This window comes from Mobula birostris, chromosome 4 (assembly GCF_030028105.1).
Source record: "Mobula birostris isolate sMobBir1 chromosome 4, sMobBir1.hap1, whole genome shotgun sequence".
NCBI classification, from domain to species: domain Eukaryota; kingdom Metazoa; phylum Chordata; class Chondrichthyes; order Myliobatiformes; family Myliobatidae; genus Mobula; species Mobula birostris.
Genome location: NC_092373.1, coordinates 33,694,604 through 33,713,310, shown reverse-complemented (window position 1 = coordinate 33,713,310; position 18,707 = coordinate 33,694,604). Strand labels below are relative to the sequence as shown.

Below are 18,707 nucleotides of genomic sequence, written 5' to 3'. Positions count from 1 at the left end.
GCATGAGCTCAGGTTTAGAGATGGAGAAATTTAAGGGAGAAGTTGTGTCCAGTTGTTGTTCAGGTTGCATTTTTTTTACTAAAATACTATTGTAGTCTATAAAAATAAGTTACCACATGACTAAAGCTCTAGCGTGAAATTAGTCTTAAGTTCTGAAGTAAAATGTGAATTATGGAGTAACCTGCTGATTCATGATGCTGCACCCAATGAAATCAAAAGCAAAGAGAAACCAAGTGTAAAGCAAGCTGATCATTTACTATTATCCATCCATCACCACCACCTTAGGCAAATTTCATTCCATTACAATTATACCATTTAACTGTGATGTTTTCCTGAAATGTAGCTTTAACGTTTTATATAGATCACACTATGTCTAATTACTAAACTATTTTTACTTTGTAAGAACTTTTAAAAACAGTTCAAAGCACAGCTTTCCCACAGCTCACAACAATGTAATTAGTAATCCTAAATCTTCCAGCTGCAGTAAAGCAAAACATAAATAAATGTAGTGCTCAATTAAAAAATATTCTTTTCTCCTTACTTAATAATTTTGAGTGAGACTCTCTAATGTGAAAATAGCCTTGTTGATTACTACCTCCAACCTTTACTACTCTTCCATCTTTCACATTGGAAGATTGTCTGATATTTAACATGCAATATGTATTTCACCTCATTTTACCAGCAAGTTCCAAGGACAATTTTTTAGTTCATCCAGCCATTTACATAGAATTAAATAAAATCTGATTGATGAGAATTCTGAAGAGAAATGCTGTAAGTGTTCAACAGATCAGGCAGCATCTGTAGGAAGAAAAACAGCAATAATGTTTTAGCTTCTTGTTAAATTAAGCTGGTAATCTGGTTGCATATACTGAGATACAGTGAAGTACTTGGTTTTTCATACTAACCACATATCACATCAGTGCACTGAGTTAGTACAAGGTAAAACAATATTAGAATGCAGCATTAAATACATTGCAAGCAGACAATAAGGTACAAGGCCATAATGAAGTAGACTGTGAGATCAAGAGTTCATTTTATTGCACTAGGAGACTGCTCAATAGCTTATAGAAGCCATCATTAAGTTTGATGATTTTTATCTGCTAGCAAAAATAGCGCAACAGTAACTTTTAATTTCTTCATGGGAACAGAGATCTCTACAACTCAAATTATAGAAACAGAATTCATTGTGTGATCAATGAAAGTACAAAATATAGCTCAATATTGCAAGAAATTTACAATTCTTATTTGAGTTGTACACAAAAGATATTGAACTGAATTGATTTACAGTAAATCAAGCACCATTAAATGATCTGGATTTTCCATTTTGATCGCATTGTTTGACACAATCACCTGGATTTACTTTTAAGCTTGCAGTGATTGGAGTTGATTGGAGTACCTCACATATGCAACAGAAGCATTCCTGCGCAGGTCTGGCAAATGGCTTTAAAAGCCAGAAAGTTTCTTGGTGGGAGTCTTCGACTGGAGTACTGTGCAGACGCAACAGAAGCATTCCCATGCAGGTCCGACGAAGAGCTTTAAAAACCCAGTCTCTATAAAAGAGAGCTACCGCCTAGCAGAGCAGTCATCATGGGAGTGGTCGTTGTCGGTGTAATCTGAGGCAGGGTAGTCAGGCTTTGGCTCAACAAGGCTTCGGTGAGAACAGGCAGAGGCAAGGTAAGTAGTAAGTTCATTCCTTATTTCTGTAGGATTCTCAGTAATATTAGCTGGACTGTTAACTGTTAATCACTTATTACCAAAATGGCTTCTCGTACTGTTAACTGCTGAGCAAGGGGTTCTCTGTAACAGCAATGTTTGGGTTATACTATGTGATAATGGAAATTGTATTCATTTGCTAGCCAATGGAAGTCATGTTATGTTATCTTGTATATGTGTGCTGAGTTGAGTAGCGCGGGCTTTCTCAGGAGGTGAGCAGAGAGGACGGACCTGTGAGGAACGGACAGCGGTTCCAGGGCGGCAGATACCGGACCTCGGTGGTTCGGATGGTGGCCGGAGTCTCAGAAGGACATTGTGGATGGAATCGGAGGTGTGAGCTCTAACGTATTAAAATATTATGTGCACAAGACTGATAAGTTACTTATGTGGCGCCTTTTCTTTTAGTTGTTGCTACTAACCCATCACCAAAACTTGCTATAAAGTATAATTCGTTACTTGCACGTGGTATATTGTTTCATATTTGTGTCATAGCTGATCACTGGGCGTCTCACACCATATCCACACCAAAGCATTTGCACTGTTTGGCAGGGTCGACAGCTATCCACCCTAGGCAACGGGAGTCAGTTGGAGCAAAGGCCGTTACATTTCTTATTCTGAATTAACTCCAAAGAGAATAGGGGGTATGTCTAAGCTGCCACTGTTCTGCTGTGGCTGTCGGATGTGGAATTTGCAGGAGACTTCCAGCCTTCCCGATGGCCACACCTGCACCAGGTGCATCAAGGTGCAGCACCTTAGAGACCGTGCTAGGGAAATGGAGCTGCAGCTTGATGACTTTCGGCTTGTTAGGGAAAGTAAAGCATTGATAGTTACTCGAAGGCTAGAGGAGACAGATAAATTGGTGACTGTCAGGAGAGAGGGAACGGAGAATGTCAGATAGTGGAGAGCACCCCTGTGGCCCTCCCCCTCAACAATAAATACTCTATTTTGAGTACTGTTTTGGGGAGGGCCTACCTGGGGGAAGCAACAACGGCCGAGCCTCTGGAACTGAGTCTGGCGCCATGGCTCAGAAGAGGAGGGGACTGAAGAGGATGGCAGCAGTTATAGTGGACTCTATAGTCACAGGGACAGATGGGCGATTCTGTAGACGCAAAAAGGAAACACAGATGGTAGTTTGCCTCCCAGGTACCAGGGTCCGGGATGTTTCTGGATGTGTCCATAATATCCTGAAAAGGGAAGGCGAGCAGTCAGAAATTGTGGTACATGTTGGTGCCAATGACCTAAGCAGAAAAAGGGAGGAGATCCAGAAAGAAGAATACAGAGAGTTAGGAAGGAAGCCAAGAAGCAGGACCTCAAAGGTAATAATCTCGGGATTGCTACCTGTGCCACTCAACAGCAAGGATAGGAATAGAATGAGGTGGCAGATAAATGTGTGGCTGAAGAATTAGAGCAGAGGGCAGGGATTCAGATTTCTGGATAACTGGATAATGGTGAGGAAGATAAAGAATGGTAGGGTGAAGGAACCATGGGTGATAAGTGAGGTGGAAAATCTAGTCAGGTGGAAGAAGGCAGCATACATGAGGTTTAGGAAGCAAGGATTAGATGGGTCTATTGAGGAATATAGGGTAGCAAGAAAGGAGCTTAAGAAGGGGCTGAGGAGAGCAAAACGGGGGGCATAAGAAGACCTTGGCAAGTAGGGTAAAGGAAAACCCGAAGGCATTCTTCAATTATGTGAAGAACAAAAGGATGTTAGGAGTGAAGGCAGGACTGATTAGAGATAAGGGTGGGAAGATGTGCCTGGAGGTTGTGGAAGTGACCGAGGTCCTCAATGAATACTTCTCTTCGGTATTCACCAATGATAGGGAACTTGATGATGGTGAGGACAACATGAGCAAGGTTGATGTTCTGGAGCATGTTGATATTAAGGGAGAGGAGGTGTTGGAGTTGTTAAAATACATTAGGACAGGTAAGTCCCCGGGGTCTGACGGGATATTCCCAAGCTGCTCCATGAGGCGAGGGAAGAGATTGCTAAGCCTCTGGCTAGGATCTTTATGTCCTTGTTGTCCACGGGAATGGTAGCGGAGGATTGGAGGGAGGCAAATGTTGTCCCCTTGTTCAAAAATGGTAGTAGGGATAGTCCGGGTAATTATAGATCAGTGAGCCTTACGTCTGTGGTGGGAAAGCTGTTGGAAAAGATTCTTAGAGATAGGATCTCTGGGCATTTAGAGAATCATGGTCTGATCAGGGACAGTCAGCATGGCTTTGTGAAGGGCAGATCGTGTCTAACAAGCCTGATAGAGTTCTTTGAGGATGTGACCAGGCATATAGATGAGGGTAGTGCAGTGGATATGATCTATATGGATTTTAGTAAGGCATTTGACGAGGTTCCATACAGTAGGCTTATTCAGAAAGTCAGAAGGCATGGGATCCAGGGAAGTTTGGCCAGGTGGATTCAGAATTTACTTGCCTGCAGAAGGGTCATGGTGGAGGGAGTACATTCGGACTGGAGGGCTATGACTAGTGGTGTCACACAAGGATCGGTTCTGGGACCTCTACTTTTCGTGATTTTTATTAAGACCTGGACGTGGGGGTAGAAGGGTGGGTTGGCAAGTTTGCAGACGACACAAAGGTTGGTGGTGTTGTAGATAGTGTAGAGGACTATCGAAGATTGCAGAGAGACATTGATAGGATGCAGAAGTGGGCTGAGAAGTGGCAGATGGAGTTCAACCCAGAGAAGTGTGAGGTGGTACACTTTGGAAGAACAAACTCCAAGGCAGAGTACAAAGTAAATGGCAGAATACTTGGTAGTGTGGAGGAGCAGAGGGATCTGGGGGTACATGTCCACAGTTCCCTGTAGGTTGTCTCACAGGTAGATAGGGTAGTTAAGGAAGTTTATGGGGTGTTAGCTTTCATAAGTCGAGGGATAGACTTTAAGAGTCACGACGTAATGATGCAGCTCTATAAAACTCTGGTTAGGCCACACTTGGAGTACTGTGTCTAGTTCTAGTCACTTCACTATAGGAAGGATGTGGAAGCATTGGAAAGGGTACAGAGGAGATTTACCAGGATGCTGCCTGGTTTAGGGAGTATGCATTATGATCGGAGATTAAGGGAGCTAGGGCTTTACTCTTTGGAGAGAAGATGGATGAAAGGAGACATGATCGAGGTGTACAAGATATTAAGAGGAATAGATAGAGCAGATAGCCAGCACCTCTTCCCCAGGGCACCACTACTCAATACAAGAGGACATGGCTTTAAGGTAAGGGGTGGGAAGTTCAAGTGGGATATTAGAGGAAGGTTTTTGACTCAGAGAGTGGTTGGTGCATGGAATGCACTGCTTGAGTCAGTGGTGGAGGCAGATACACTAGTGAAATTTAAGAGACTACTAGACAGGTATACGGAGGAATTTAAGGTGGGGAGTTATATGGGAGGCAGGGTTTGAGGGTCAGCATAACATTGTGTGCTGAAGAGCCTGTACTGTGCTATACTATTCTATGTATGTTCTATGTATAACTGGGGCAGTTGGAACCTGTACTAAAGGGACGGGTTGCACTTGAATCCGAGGGGTACCAATATCCCTGCAGGAAAGTTTTCTAGAGCTGTTGGGAGTGGTTTAAACTAATATGGCAACTAGTACAGTATGACAGAGCTGAGGATGAGCCAGAAGGTTTACAAGTAGATGATGGATGTAACATAGATGTAAGGAAGGACAAGCCAATGATTGGGTACAGATTCAGACAGATCAAAGAGTTAAATTGTACAACAGAGGTAAATTTCAAAAGGGTGAAGATTGCATGGACTAAAGATGCTGTATTTAAATAAGCGTAGCATTTGGTATAAGGTGGACGAACTCATGGTGCAATTTGAGATTAGTCGGTATGACGTTGTGGGCATCACTGAGTCGTGGCTGATAAAAGGCCATAGTAGTGAGCTTAACAGCAAAGGATATACTTCGTATCAAAAGGACAGGCAGGAAGGTACAGGTGGTCATGTGGCTCTGTTGGTAAGAGATGGAATTAGGAGAAAGAGGTGACATAGGGTCAGGAACGTTTGTGAGTGGAGTTAAGAAACTGCAAAAGTACCATTACCAGAATCATATATAGACCTCTAAGTAGTAGCCAAGATGTGGGGTTGAGATTGCAAATGGAGCTGGAAAAGTTAGGTAATAAGAGTAATGGCACAATTGTAATGGGGGACTTCAATATGCAAGGGGATTGGGAAGATTAGGGTGGTGTCAGATTGCAAGAGAGGGAATTTGTTGAATGCCTACAAAGTGGCTTTTTAGAGCAGTTTGTGCTTGAGCCTTCTCGGGGAAAGGTTATCTTACATTGGGTGTTGTGTAATAACCCAGATCTTATTAGGGAGCTTAATGTAAAGGAACCATTAGGAGGCAGTGATCATTATATGATTGAATTCATACTGAAATTTGAGAAGGAGAAGCATAAGTCACATGTATCAGTATCTCAATGGAGTAAAGGAAATTACAGAGGGAATAAAGAGGAGCTTGCCCAGGTGGATTGGAAAAGGATACCGTCGGGGATGACAGCAGAGCTGAGGTGGCTGAAGTTTCTGGGAATAGTTCACAAAGCACAGAATAGATATGTCCCACAGAGGAAGAAGTTCTCAAATGGCAGGGGTAGGCAACTGTGGCTGACAAAGGAAGTTAAGGACTGCATAAAAGCCAAGGAAAGGGCATATAAGGTTGCAAAAGTGAGTGGGATGATTGAGAAGCTTTCAAATTCCATCAAAAGGCAACTAAAAAAGCTATAAGAAGGAAAAGTTGAAACACAAGGGCAAACGAGCTAGTAATATAAAGCAGGATACCAAAAGTTTTTTTTCAGTTATATAAAGAGTAAAAGGGAGGTGAGAATTGATATTGGACCACTGGAAAATGATACTGGTGAGGTAGTAATGGGGGACAAAGGAATGGCAGATGAACCTAATGGGTACTTTGCATCTGTCTTCACTGTGGAAGACACTAGCAGGGTGTCAGAAGTCTGCAGGTTTCAGGGAGCAGGAGTGAGTGCCATTATTATTACAAAAGAAAAAGTGCCAGGGAAACTCAAAGGTCTTGAAGGTGGATAAGACACCTGGACTAAATGGACTACATTCCAGAATCCTGAGAGAGGTTGCTGAAGAGATAATGGATGCATTGGTCATGATTTTGGCATGGTCCTGGAGGACTGGAAGATTGCAAATGTCACTCCACTCTTTACAAAGGGAAGAAAGCAAAAGAAAGGAAATTATAGGTCAGTTAGCATAACCTCAGTGGTTGGGAAAGTGTTGGAGTCTATTATTAAGGATGAGGTTTCAGGGTACTTGGAGATAATGATAAAATAAGTCAAAGTCAGCATGGTTTCTGTAAAGGGAAATCTTGCCTCTCAAATCTGTTAGATTTCATCAAAGAAGTAACAAGCAGGGTGGACAAAGGAGGCAGTGGATGTCACTTACTTGGATTTTCAGAAGATATTTGATAAGGTGCCACAAATGAGGCTGCTTAACAAGATAAAATCCTATGGTGTTACGGGAAAGATGCTGACATGGGTAGAAGAATGGCTGACAAGCAGGAGGCAGTGAGTGGGAATAAAAGGGGCCTTTTCTAGTTGGCTGCCAGTGACTAGCAGTGTTCCTCAGAGGTCAGTATTGGGACCGCTACTTTTCACATTGTTTGTCAATGACTTAGATAATGGAATTGACGGCTTTGTGGCAAAGTTTGCAGATGATATGAAGTTAGGTGGAGGGGTAGGTAGTGCTGAGGAAGCAATGCGATTGCAGCAGGACAAATTAGAAGAATGAGCAAAAAAAGTGGCAGATGGAATACAATGTTGGGAAATGTATGATAATGCATTTTGGTAAAAGGAACAATAGTGTGGACTATTATCTAAATGGGGAGAAGGTTCAAACATTAGAGATGCAGAGGGACTTAGGAGTCCTCGTGCAAGACTCCCAGAAAGTGAATTTAAAGGTTGAGTCTGTGGTAAAGAAGGCAAATGCAATGTTGACATTTATTTCAAGAGGAATAGAATATAAAAGCAAGGAGATCATGCTGAGGCTTTATAAGATACTAGTCAGGCCGCACTTGGAGTATTGTCAACAGTTTTGGCCCCATATTTTAGAAAGGATGCATTGTCATTGGACAGAGTCCAGAGGAGATTCATGAGGATAATTCTGGGAATGAAGTGGTTAATATATGAAGAGCATTTGACAGCTTTGGGCCTGTACTCACTAGAATTTGGAAGAATGCAAGGGGATCTCATTGAAACCTATTGAATGTTGAAAGGACTAGATCGGGTGGATGTGGAGAGGATGTTTCCTGTGGTGGGGGTATCCAGAACTAGAGGACACAGCCTCAAAATTGAGGGGTGACCTTTTAGAACAGAGATAAGGAGGAATTTTTTTTAGCCAAAGAGTAGTGAATCTGTGGAATGCTCTGCCACAGACTGCAGTGGAGGCTAAGTCCGTGGGTATATTTAAGGTGGAAGTTGATCATTTCCTGATCAGTCAGGACATCAAAGAATATGGCGGGAAAGCCAGTGTACAGGGTTGAGCAGGATCCAGGGTCAGCCATGATGGATGGCAGAGCAGACTCAATGGGCTGAGTGGCCTGATTCTGCTCCTATGTCTTATGGTCTTATTGTTACTTTAGAGTTTTGTGTCAACATGGATAGAGCCTGTGAGTTGGAGATTTAAATTGGAAAGGTATCTGAAAACTAGAAGTATGTTATAGAGTGGTTAGTGTATTTTAGCTCCGACATAAAGATGGGTATTTTTATGATCAGGGTTTCAAATTAGAATTTCTGGTTTAGGGTAAGAATCCAGTAAAGATCCACTGGATGATTCTTCATATACAGGGCATCTTAGAGCACGATTAGAATCAGGACTAGATTTGGAATGATTTACAGTTGAAGTCAGAAGTTTACATACACCTTAGCCAAATACATTTAAACTCAGTTTTCCACAATTCTTGACATCTAATCCTAGAAAACATTCCCTGTCTTAGGTCAGTTGGGATCACTGCTTTATTTTAAAAATGTGAAATGTCAGAATAATAGTAGAGAGAATGATTTATTTCAGCTTTTATTTCTTTCATCACTTTCCCAGTGGGTCAGAAGTTTACATACATTTTGTTAGTATTTGGTAGCATTGCCTTTAAATTGTTTAACTTGGGTCAAACATTTTGGGTAGCCTTCCACAAGCTTCTCACAGTAAGTTGCTGGAATTTTGTTCCATTCCTCTAGACAGAACTGGTATAACTGAGTCAGGTTTGTAGGCCTCTTTGCTCACACACGCTTTTTCAGTTCTGCCCACAAATTTTCTATCGGATTGAGGAGGGGGCTTTGTGATGGCCATTTCAATACCTTAACTTTGTTGTCCATAAGCAATTTTGCCACAACTTTGGAGGTATGCTTGGGATCATTGTCCATTTGGAAGACCCATTTGCGACCGAGCTTTAACTTCCCGGCTGATGTCTTGAGAGCAACACACATAAAAGTTGCTGGTGAACGAAGCAGGCCAGGCAGCATCTCTAGGCAGGGGTACAGTCGATGTTTCGGGCTGAGACCCTTCATCAGGACTAACTGAAAGAAGAGCTAGTAAGAGATTTGAAAGTGGGAGGGGGAGGGGGAGATCTGAAATGATAGGAAAAGACAGGAGGAGGAGGGATGGAGCCAAGAGCTGGACAGTTGATTGGCAGAAGGGATGAGAGGATCATGGGACAGGAGGCCTAGGGAGAAAGAAAAAGCGGGGGGGAACCAGAGGATGGGTAAGGGGTATAGTGAGGGGGACAGAGGGAGAAAAAGAAGAGAGAAAAAAAGAATGTGTGTATATAAATAACAGATGGGGTACGAGGGGGAGGTGGGGCATTAGCGGAAGTTTGATAAGTCAATGTTCATGCCATCAGGTGATGTCTTGAGATTTTGCTTCAATATAGCCACATGATTTTCCTTCCTCATGATGCCATCTATTTTGTGAAGTGCACCAGTCCCTCCTACAGCAAAGCACCCCCATAACATGATGCTGCCACCCCCATGCTTCACGGTTGGGATGGTGTTCTTCGGCTTGCAAGCCTCACCCTTTTTCCTCCAAACATAACGATGGTTATTATGGCCAAACAGTTCAATTTTTGTTTCATCAGACCAGAGGACATTTCTCCAAAAGGTAAGATCTTTGTCCCCATGTGCACTTGCAAACTGTAGTCTGGCTTTTTTATGGCGGTTTTGGAGCAGTGGCTTCTTCCTTGCTGAGCAGCCTTTCAGGTTATGTCGATAAAGGACTCGTTTTACTGTGGATATAGATACTTGTCTACCTGTTTCCTCCAACATCTTCACAAGGTCCTTTGCTGTTGTTCTGGGATTGATTTGCACTCTTTGTGCCAAAGTACGTTCATCTCTAGGAGACAGAATGCGTCTCCTTCCTGAGCGGTATGACGGCTGTGTGGTCCCATGGTGTTTATACTTGCGTACTATTGTTTGTACAGAGGAACATGGTACCTTCAGGCATTTGGAAATTGCTCCCAAGGATGAACCAGACTTGACATCATAATCTGACCTCAATCCGATAGAAAATTTGTGGACAGAACTGAAAAAGCGTGTGCGAGCAGGAAGGCCTACAAACCTGACTCAGTTACACCAGTTCTGTCTGGAGGAATGGAACAAAATTCCAGCAACTTACTGTGAGAAGCTTGTGGAAGGCTACCCAAAATGTTTGACCTAAGTTGAACAATTTAAAGGCAATGCTACCAAATACTAACAAAGTGTATGTAAACTTCTGACCCACTGGGAAAGTGATGAAAAAAATAAAAGCTGAAATAAATCATTCTCTCTACTATTATTCTGACATTTCACATTCTTAAAATAAAGTAGCGATCCTAACTGACCTAGGACAGGGAATGTTTTCTAGGATTAAGTGTCAGGAATTGTGAAAAACTGAGTTTAAAAGTATTTGGCTAAGGTGTATGTAAACTTCTGACTTCAACTGTAGAACCAAGGCCCTTGAAATCTGACTGTGCACTGCCTAAGCGATAGGCTTTACACTGACAAAAGTCACTTTATCCAGTCTAACTAAAGCTGTGCACATCTCTGAGTGCATTAATGCTAGTCATTTATATGAAAGGGCTTTTGGTGAAAGAAATTCATGTATCCTAGCAGTGTTTCTCTGGCATCTATTTCAGATTGACAGCAAAAATATATTTTGGACAGTATTTTAAAGATCTTGATCAATTTTGCACCATTCTCTAACAGGTAGCTTGATGTGAGAACTATTTGAAAGGTCAGGCCCATCTCTAATACATCTCTAAAGCCACTAAATCTCTCTGCCAACAAAACTTCAAATTGATGGCCCAAGCAGTCACCACGCCAATGGTGGGTGTCAGAAGGTCGCCCTTCTAAATTAAATAGTGAGAAATGCTAGAAGAAATCTGGCAAATAAAAAGTGGTTCCATGTTCATCAGACCAAGAAATGTGTTTTTAAAAATATCTTGAGGAAGACAACTCACAGAAGTGTGCTGCTTTAGAACTGCTCCCAACAAATTTCATTATTTTTATACAGCTTTTTGAAACAGAATTGAGGGGAGTTAATGGAGTTTTAGAGTTATAAGCATAGAACAGATGAACTTCAAAGCAGAGGTGTTTTAAGATTACAGTGTAAGTTTGCATACAGCAGAACAGAGTTCTGAAGAAGGGTCTTGGCCCAAAACATTGACTATCTATTTATTTCCATAGATGCTGCCTGACCTGCAGAGTTCCTCAAGCATTTTGTATGTGTTGCAGCAGAGCAAATGTCCAGATTAAGAGCTGGACCCATGTTAAACTGAGGGTCCCATTGTGAAGTGAACAGGTTCATAGTTGGACTGGCCTAGAGCATTTTCATTCTGTGAGAAGTGAGGTTAAATTTAAACTTAGATTCGGGGTTATGGTTTTATATATTTTTTATTTATTTATTGAGATACAGTGAGGAAGAGCCCCTTCTGCCCTTTCAAGCCACACTACCCAGCAACCCCAGATTTAACCTTAGCCTAATCACGGGACAATTTATAATGACCAATTAATCTACTAACTGGTAGGCCTTTGGACTGTAGGAGGAAACCGAAGCACCCAAAGAAAACCTATGCATTCCATGGAGGAGGACATATAAACTCCTTACAGTTTATGTCAGAATTGAATTCCGAATTCTGACTGCCTGAGCTATTATAGCATCGCACTGACTGCTACATTACCATGATGCCCTGTGTAAATACTTTCCACAGCAATATAAGAAATGGATTGATATTATAACAGTGTACTTTCCTGCACTAACCTAACATCCCATAATTTCCTCAACCTTCAAAATCTATTGTCAGGAGGATACTCAGGAACAAAGTCTCCACAGCACTCTGCCCTCAATATGCTTAATCTGTTCTCATATGATGAACCCCACCCCATTCCAGGAATTAATTTGGTGAGCATTTGAGTCTCTTCCTTTGGTGGGTAAACTAGAACCAAGCACTATAGTCCAGACACATGTTCATCAAAGCCCTATATAATTACAGTAAAAGGTCTTTACACATGTACTCAAATTCTCAAGCAAAAGAACCCAACAGACCTTTTGCCTTTCCAATCTCTTGCTGTACCAGCAAAAGCCTACTGTCAGTGATTTAGATACAAGTACTCTCAGGTCCCTCTGAGTACTGACACCTCAAAACTATATTTAAAAATTTGTATTTTTCCTTTTTTTTACTGAAGATAATAACATATCTTTTCACATAATATTTGATCTGACATGTCCATACTCATTCAACTAATCTGTGAATATTTCCCTGAAACTTCCCTGCAACCTTCTCACAGCCTTCGCAGCCACTTGGCTTCATAACAGGGGCGGCGTTAAGGTAGTGCTAGCTGGTGCTATAGCCCCAGCAGAAATTGCAATAGCACCACCAAGAAATTAACGGAAATTTCACTTACAAATTGCAGCTGCTTTGCTTTCTCTGTATAGTTTTGAATACAGCTTATTTCTCCAGTTGATCTAGTGAAACAACACCCCCAATTACCATAGCACCCACGCAGCAATAAAGTTGTAAACTCTGTCAGATCCACTCTACTCTTCTGCTTATTCGTTCGTTGACAATGTCTTGCCGTTGCTGTCCTCAGATCAGTTAAACTGATCTATGATCATTTAAGGTAGTGATGCCACTCACTCTCACTCATACGAGAGATTGATAGCATACATCCAGGCACAGATCCATGGTCCCGCGAGACTAACCGATGCCACACACACACACACACACACACACACACACACACATTGTGCTTTTACAAGCTAGCGTCGGCCTGGCTCATGCATTATTTTGGCGGCGTGAAAAATGGATCAATTTTTAGTGAGAAAACGACCTCATCCAGAGGAATCAGTGGTGTCTCAGCCTGAGCATGTCTTAATTGAAAGTGACATGCAGAAAGAAGTAAATGAGGATGAGGACAACAGCAGTTCATCGAAGGAGTGTGAGGGCGAAGTAGAGGAAGAAGAAATGGAGCAGGATTCAGAAGAGAACGTGGATGAAGCTGTTCTTAGTGCTAGTGGGAATACTGTTAGCGATGTTAGCCAGCAGCCTGAGGAAGGACCCCGTCGCCCAGCATTGAGAAAGTACCCTTCGCTGCTTGCAACAAGTTTGGCAATCAGCAAAGGAGTTTTATTCGTAGCTGGTTTGACTAACTGGAATATTCGATCACGAAAGATACTATGTTCTGCTTCGCATGCAGACATTTCCTGTGTGGAGGACATGGGTTCCATTCTGAGTCTACCTTCACTGTCACCGGTTACCACAACTGGCGGAAAGCTACAACAGCTTTCAAAACCGACCATGTAAGTGCAGCGCTTAAGTTTGCTATGGAGACATGGGCCGAATTCAGGTTGAGAAAACAAGGCGGTTCAAGATTGGGAAATATGCTTGACAAAGGACATGCAAAAATTGTCCAAGAAAATCGTGAGTATATGAGAACTGTGGTTGAGTCTCTAGCAAGGACAGACAGTGAATGACACAGTGGAATTTCTAGCTCCAATGAGACCCTACCGCGAAGCATTTATAGATTTATACAAACTAATCTGCATATCACTGACTCTACCTGTGACATCTGCCTCATGCAAATGGAGTCTCTCTTGCCTCAGACGCCTCAAAAACTACCTAAGGAATAGCAGCAGCGATGCTCGTAACAGCAATTTGGCACCGTTGGCCATAAACAGCTGGAGGACCAAAGCACCTGACAGCAAGAAAATCATTGATGCTTTCACCACCAATCACAACAACAGATGGATTGTGCTTCTCTGAAAACATCAATGGTGAGTGCAGTTGATTTTTTTAAAATTTGGGCCAAGACTAATGCTGATTATTATTATTATTTTGTGGTGGATACCCCATAATCCTTATGTTTCTTGCAAATCCTAAACTATTACATTTACTGCTATTAAGCCTACTGGTTTTGCTTAGACTTCCAAGCGGTGATTCTGTTGATTTTTGTTTTAAATTCAGTAGCCAAATTAATTGAGGTATTGCATGGTCAGAGTACTATTTGTCCAACTCCTGGTAAAGCCTTGCATCAGTTGTTTGCCTTATTTGACTTTAATAATGGTGTATCTTTTGGCATTGCCTGTCTATGTAATGCGAATAGCAGTGGACATTGTGGGTTAGTGTTGTGCTTTTCAGTTGAAAACCACGCATTTGACGCTGATTGCGGGTTTGGAGCGTGATTCATGTTGTGCGCTGTGGGTCCGGTGGCTCTGTTGGTTTGTTTGTTTATGCTCTGTGTAGCCCGGGTTGTCTCCGATGCTGTTGACATTGTCACAGTTCACTTCTATATTATATTTATCAGTTGCTGTTGCTTGCGAATCAACAGAGTAGGCACATAATGCTTGAAACTGACTTTTGAACACCATGCGTCTGGCCTTGCAAATATGTATTACCATAGGCGCACCGGTCCCCAACCAACATAGCAGAGCATGCGCTACCGGGCCGCGAGGAAATGATATGATTTGGCGATATGAGTCAGCTACACCTTTCCTCATTCCCTGTCACGCCCACTGTTGAGTTTGAACACACGCAAGGTCATTGCCCGCGCGTCATCCATGTCAGTGCGGGAAGAAGATCAACTCCTCAAGCTTGCAAATGACGGTGGGCTGAAAAGTATGTTTGACATAACATCTCTGCCGGCATTCCGGATCAAAGTCAAGGCTAAATATCTTGAAATAGCCACGAAATCACTGAAAACATTGCTTCCATTTCTAACATATCTCTGCAAAGCGGGGTTTTCTGCAATGAATGCAACCTAAACTAAGTTGCAGAAGGAACCCCCTTCGAGTATCGCTGTCTCCCATCACCCCTCAATGGCACCGTCTTGTTGCAGGGAAACAAGCCCAGGGCTCCCACTGATTCAGCGATATTGGTGTGTTGCAATGATTTTATATGTTCATACAGGGAAAATATGTGCTGTGTGTTTAATATCCAAATGTTACTTAAAATGTTATGATGCTATTGACTTATAAGTGACTTATTAATTGACTTATCACTATATTCATGCGCTGTGTTACACAAAACCAAAATAACACTAACATATGGTAAAAGCAGGAATGATATGATAAATACACAGCCTATATAAATTAGAAATAATGTATGTGCAGTGTAGTTTCACTGAACAGAATTGCCAAAAACGATTTGTAGAAAAAAAATGGGCACGTACACGCAAGCGCATATAGCTGCCCGCGCAAGGCTTCATGGTCATGGTAGTCTTTCTCGGGGTAAACGCAATGTATTTGACTGCTACTCTTGTCCGTTGGCAACCATACCAGCCCACCCACCCCCCGGTCGGCCGGTCCACAAGAATATTGTCAATATTAAACCGGTCCGCAGTGCAAAAAAGTTGGGGACCCCTGCCATAAGGTACATCCCTCAGCACCATTACTGAATAATTCAGCCCCATTGTAGCACCAGCAAGAAAAAATTTCTGGCACCGCCACTGCTTCATAATACTGTATCAGTAAACTTAGATATATTGTACCCTCCTCTGCATTGATGAGACTCAAAGCAGACTGGGAGACTACCTTCACTCAGTCTACTACACCAGCCAGGATCTCCTGGAGGCTGCAGTTTTAAGTCTACTTCCCATTTTTTACATCATCTTGTGCCTCTTAATCCAAATTGTTAATACCGAGAGTTCAAACAACTATCCCTAGAGTATGCAATTGATAACAGCCTACTAGCCCAACAATGACCCTTTATTCCTGACCTTTTAATAATATAATTTTCTTTGTGAAAAATCACAAATTATTTACATCATTGGTTTTTGTCAGAATTCTACATATCAGCTGACTACTCACTGATAACCTACACTCTTCAACAATGCAGAGGCCAACTATGGCCCAAGCACCAAGGACCCAGACTACTCAGAGCCACAAAGAGAAATGCACTTATCCAGCTGGAAGGCACACCAAGGAGAATTGCACGACTATTATTCCACCCTTGATTCTATCCCTCAGAACACTCCCTAGTTCAGCCATGCTGTCATTTGTGACCAACGAGAAGTCGAGAAGGTGATATGCCAATTGTAAAGTAACAGGGCCTTAAGTGCATTTGAAATTCTAGACCTTATGGAGGAAATTCGGTTGCAATTGTACAACTCCATCTTCAGCATCTGGGAAGAGGATACATTGGATGATCTCATAGTTACTATTTCATAATTATCTTCACGGTAAGAAAACAACCCAATTGTGGGTACTACAAAAGGATTTCCCTACTATTTGCCACAAAGGAATACCATTGCATGGGTTTTCCATCCAATAGCTGAAGAACTACTCCCTGAATCACAGTGTTTCTGCCCATTTGGATCGCTGGTGGACATCTCCTTCAGCACACGTCAACTACAAGAGAAATAAAGGAAGCAGCATCAATTACCATACATGGAATTTTTGATCAATTAAAAGCTTTTGACTATCCAACTGGAGGAACTTTAGAGCATCATCCTCAATGTTGCCCTCTTGCAGAAATCTTCAATTTCATGACACATATATGCATGATGAACAGAATGTCAAGTCGTCATTAACTTGTTTGCTGAAGCTGTTAGAAATACACCATACTTTAAACATTTACAAACTCCTGTGTTTTTACAATCCACTCTAGCAATAAAAGCTCCATAGTAGAATATGAGGGTCCTGCATCGGCCATCTTGGAATCTGCTGCACAGCAATGGAAGCAAGTCATCCATGACTTCGGGGAACTAGCCTAAGAAGAAGAATTATTGATAATTCACCAGTGGCATTACCAGAAATCTCTAGGTTGTCCGGCTGCCTGTCCCAAAACTCATCACGACACTCATTCTACCAGCCATTCATGGACAATCAATTTCAAATCGATTGTGGGGGAAATTTACCACTTAGCAAATATACTATACTTCATGTGAGTGGAACGGTTGAAATGTCACAGAACAGTGGCATTTGCACATAATGGGGTCTGCCAATGTCAAAGACATAAGGAAAGAGTGGAAGCAAGAAATTGTGCTTTTGAAGCCACCTTGCTGAAAAGATTCATGATGTCAGTGGGTCTGGAGGGCATGAGTTTCCCTGGGGTGTGGATGGCTGAGAGGTGACCATATAGGGGCATGTAAAATCATGATGTACATAGGTGAAGTGAATGGTCACAGTCTTTTTTGCCAGAGTAAGGTAATTTAAAACTAAAGGGCATCTGTTAGAAGTGAAGGGCAAGTTTTTCACAGAGGTTGGTGGGTATTTGCAATGAGCTGCCCATGGGAATGTAGAGGTGGGTTCAATTACAATGCTTAAAACACATTTGGACGGTATATAAATAGGAAACATATTCGGGCCAAATGCAGGGAAAAGGGACTAGCAGAGATAGGGACTTTGGTCGGCATGGACCAGTGGGCCGAAAGGCAACTTTAACTCTTAAGGTGCGTGGGCAGACTTCCAGGAGCATGGTCTGATGGGCGGGGCAGCGCGAGTGGATGCTCCTAGAAGGCGGTCTCCGGGTAAAGGGGTGGGTCGAGTTCTTACAAGTTGTGGCTGTGGTCACTGCCAGGGTGCAAAATCGCGCAGTTGGACGCGGTGAAGTTGACAGCGGCTGGCGGGGCATCAGCGGGCGCGGTGAAGTTGACAGCGGCTGGCAAGGCAACAGCGGGCGCGGACCGTTGCGCAGCAGCTCTGTGCGGACCCAGCGCCGGTGCAGGCGATGCCGAGCGCCCGGCTGTGCTGGCTGCTCCCCGCGCTGCTCTGCGCACTGCTGCCGGTGGGCGCGCGGCGGTCCGGCGACGGCGCGGCTGCAGAGAGCGTCTCGCGAGCCAGGTGCACCTCGCGCTGCCTGGCGCTGCACATCGCGCACCTGAGCGCGAGCTTCAGGACTCTGCAGGTAAGACAGATCCTGAATCAGGAGAGACGAAGGGGGATCCTTGGATTTAGGAGAGGATGGGGAATCCTTGGATCAGGGTAGAGGAGGGAGGTCCCTGGTTCAGAGGAGACGGGGTGGGGAGTGGAATCCCTAGATCCCAGGATAAAGGGAGAGGAGGAACCTGTGGGTAAGAGGGGGAATCTCTGGATCTGTATCCATGGAGGATGTGTGAACTCATTCTGCCGGGGTGGGGGGGGGGGATAGTGGTAGAGAAGAATCAGGATCTCTAAGTATGGGGAAACGGACCTGGGGAAAGTAGAAGGTGGAATCCCGTAGGGCTGTAGAGATAGTTTCTGTATTTCCGGGGAGAGAGAAGGAAGATCCCTCTGTCTGAGATGAAGGCAAGGAGGACTTTTGGTTTAAGGAGAGGGAATCCTTGGATCTCAGACAGTAGTGAGGAAGTCCTTGGATCAGAAGGGAGAAGGCTGGATCCCTGGATATTTTACAAAGATGAATTGCTGGGTCTGTGAGGAGGGTATCCTTGAATCTGAGGAGAGGAGAAAAACAGTTGCTAGGACTGGGATGAGATGAAGGGGGATCCATGAGTCTGGAGAAAGGAGAAGATCAATCTTCATATCTGATGGGAAGCAATAGATAAATCCCTGGAACTGGGAAAGGAAGG

At 43.1% G+C, this 18,707-nt stretch overlaps 1 protein-coding gene across 1 annotated transcript in view; it reads left to right on the top strand.

Moving 5' to 3' along the window:
- Positions 1–17,869: 17,869 nt before the first annotated feature.
- Positions 17,870–18,707, top strand: part of LOC140197008 (anosmin-1-like) — a 155,842-nt gene continuing 155,004 nt past the window's right edge. The window contains exon 1 of the mRNA XM_072256940.1: positions 17,870–18,046. Coding sequence (XP_072113041.1) covers positions 17,870–18,046 — 177 coding nt within the window. The remainder of the gene's footprint in view (positions 18,047–18,707) is intronic.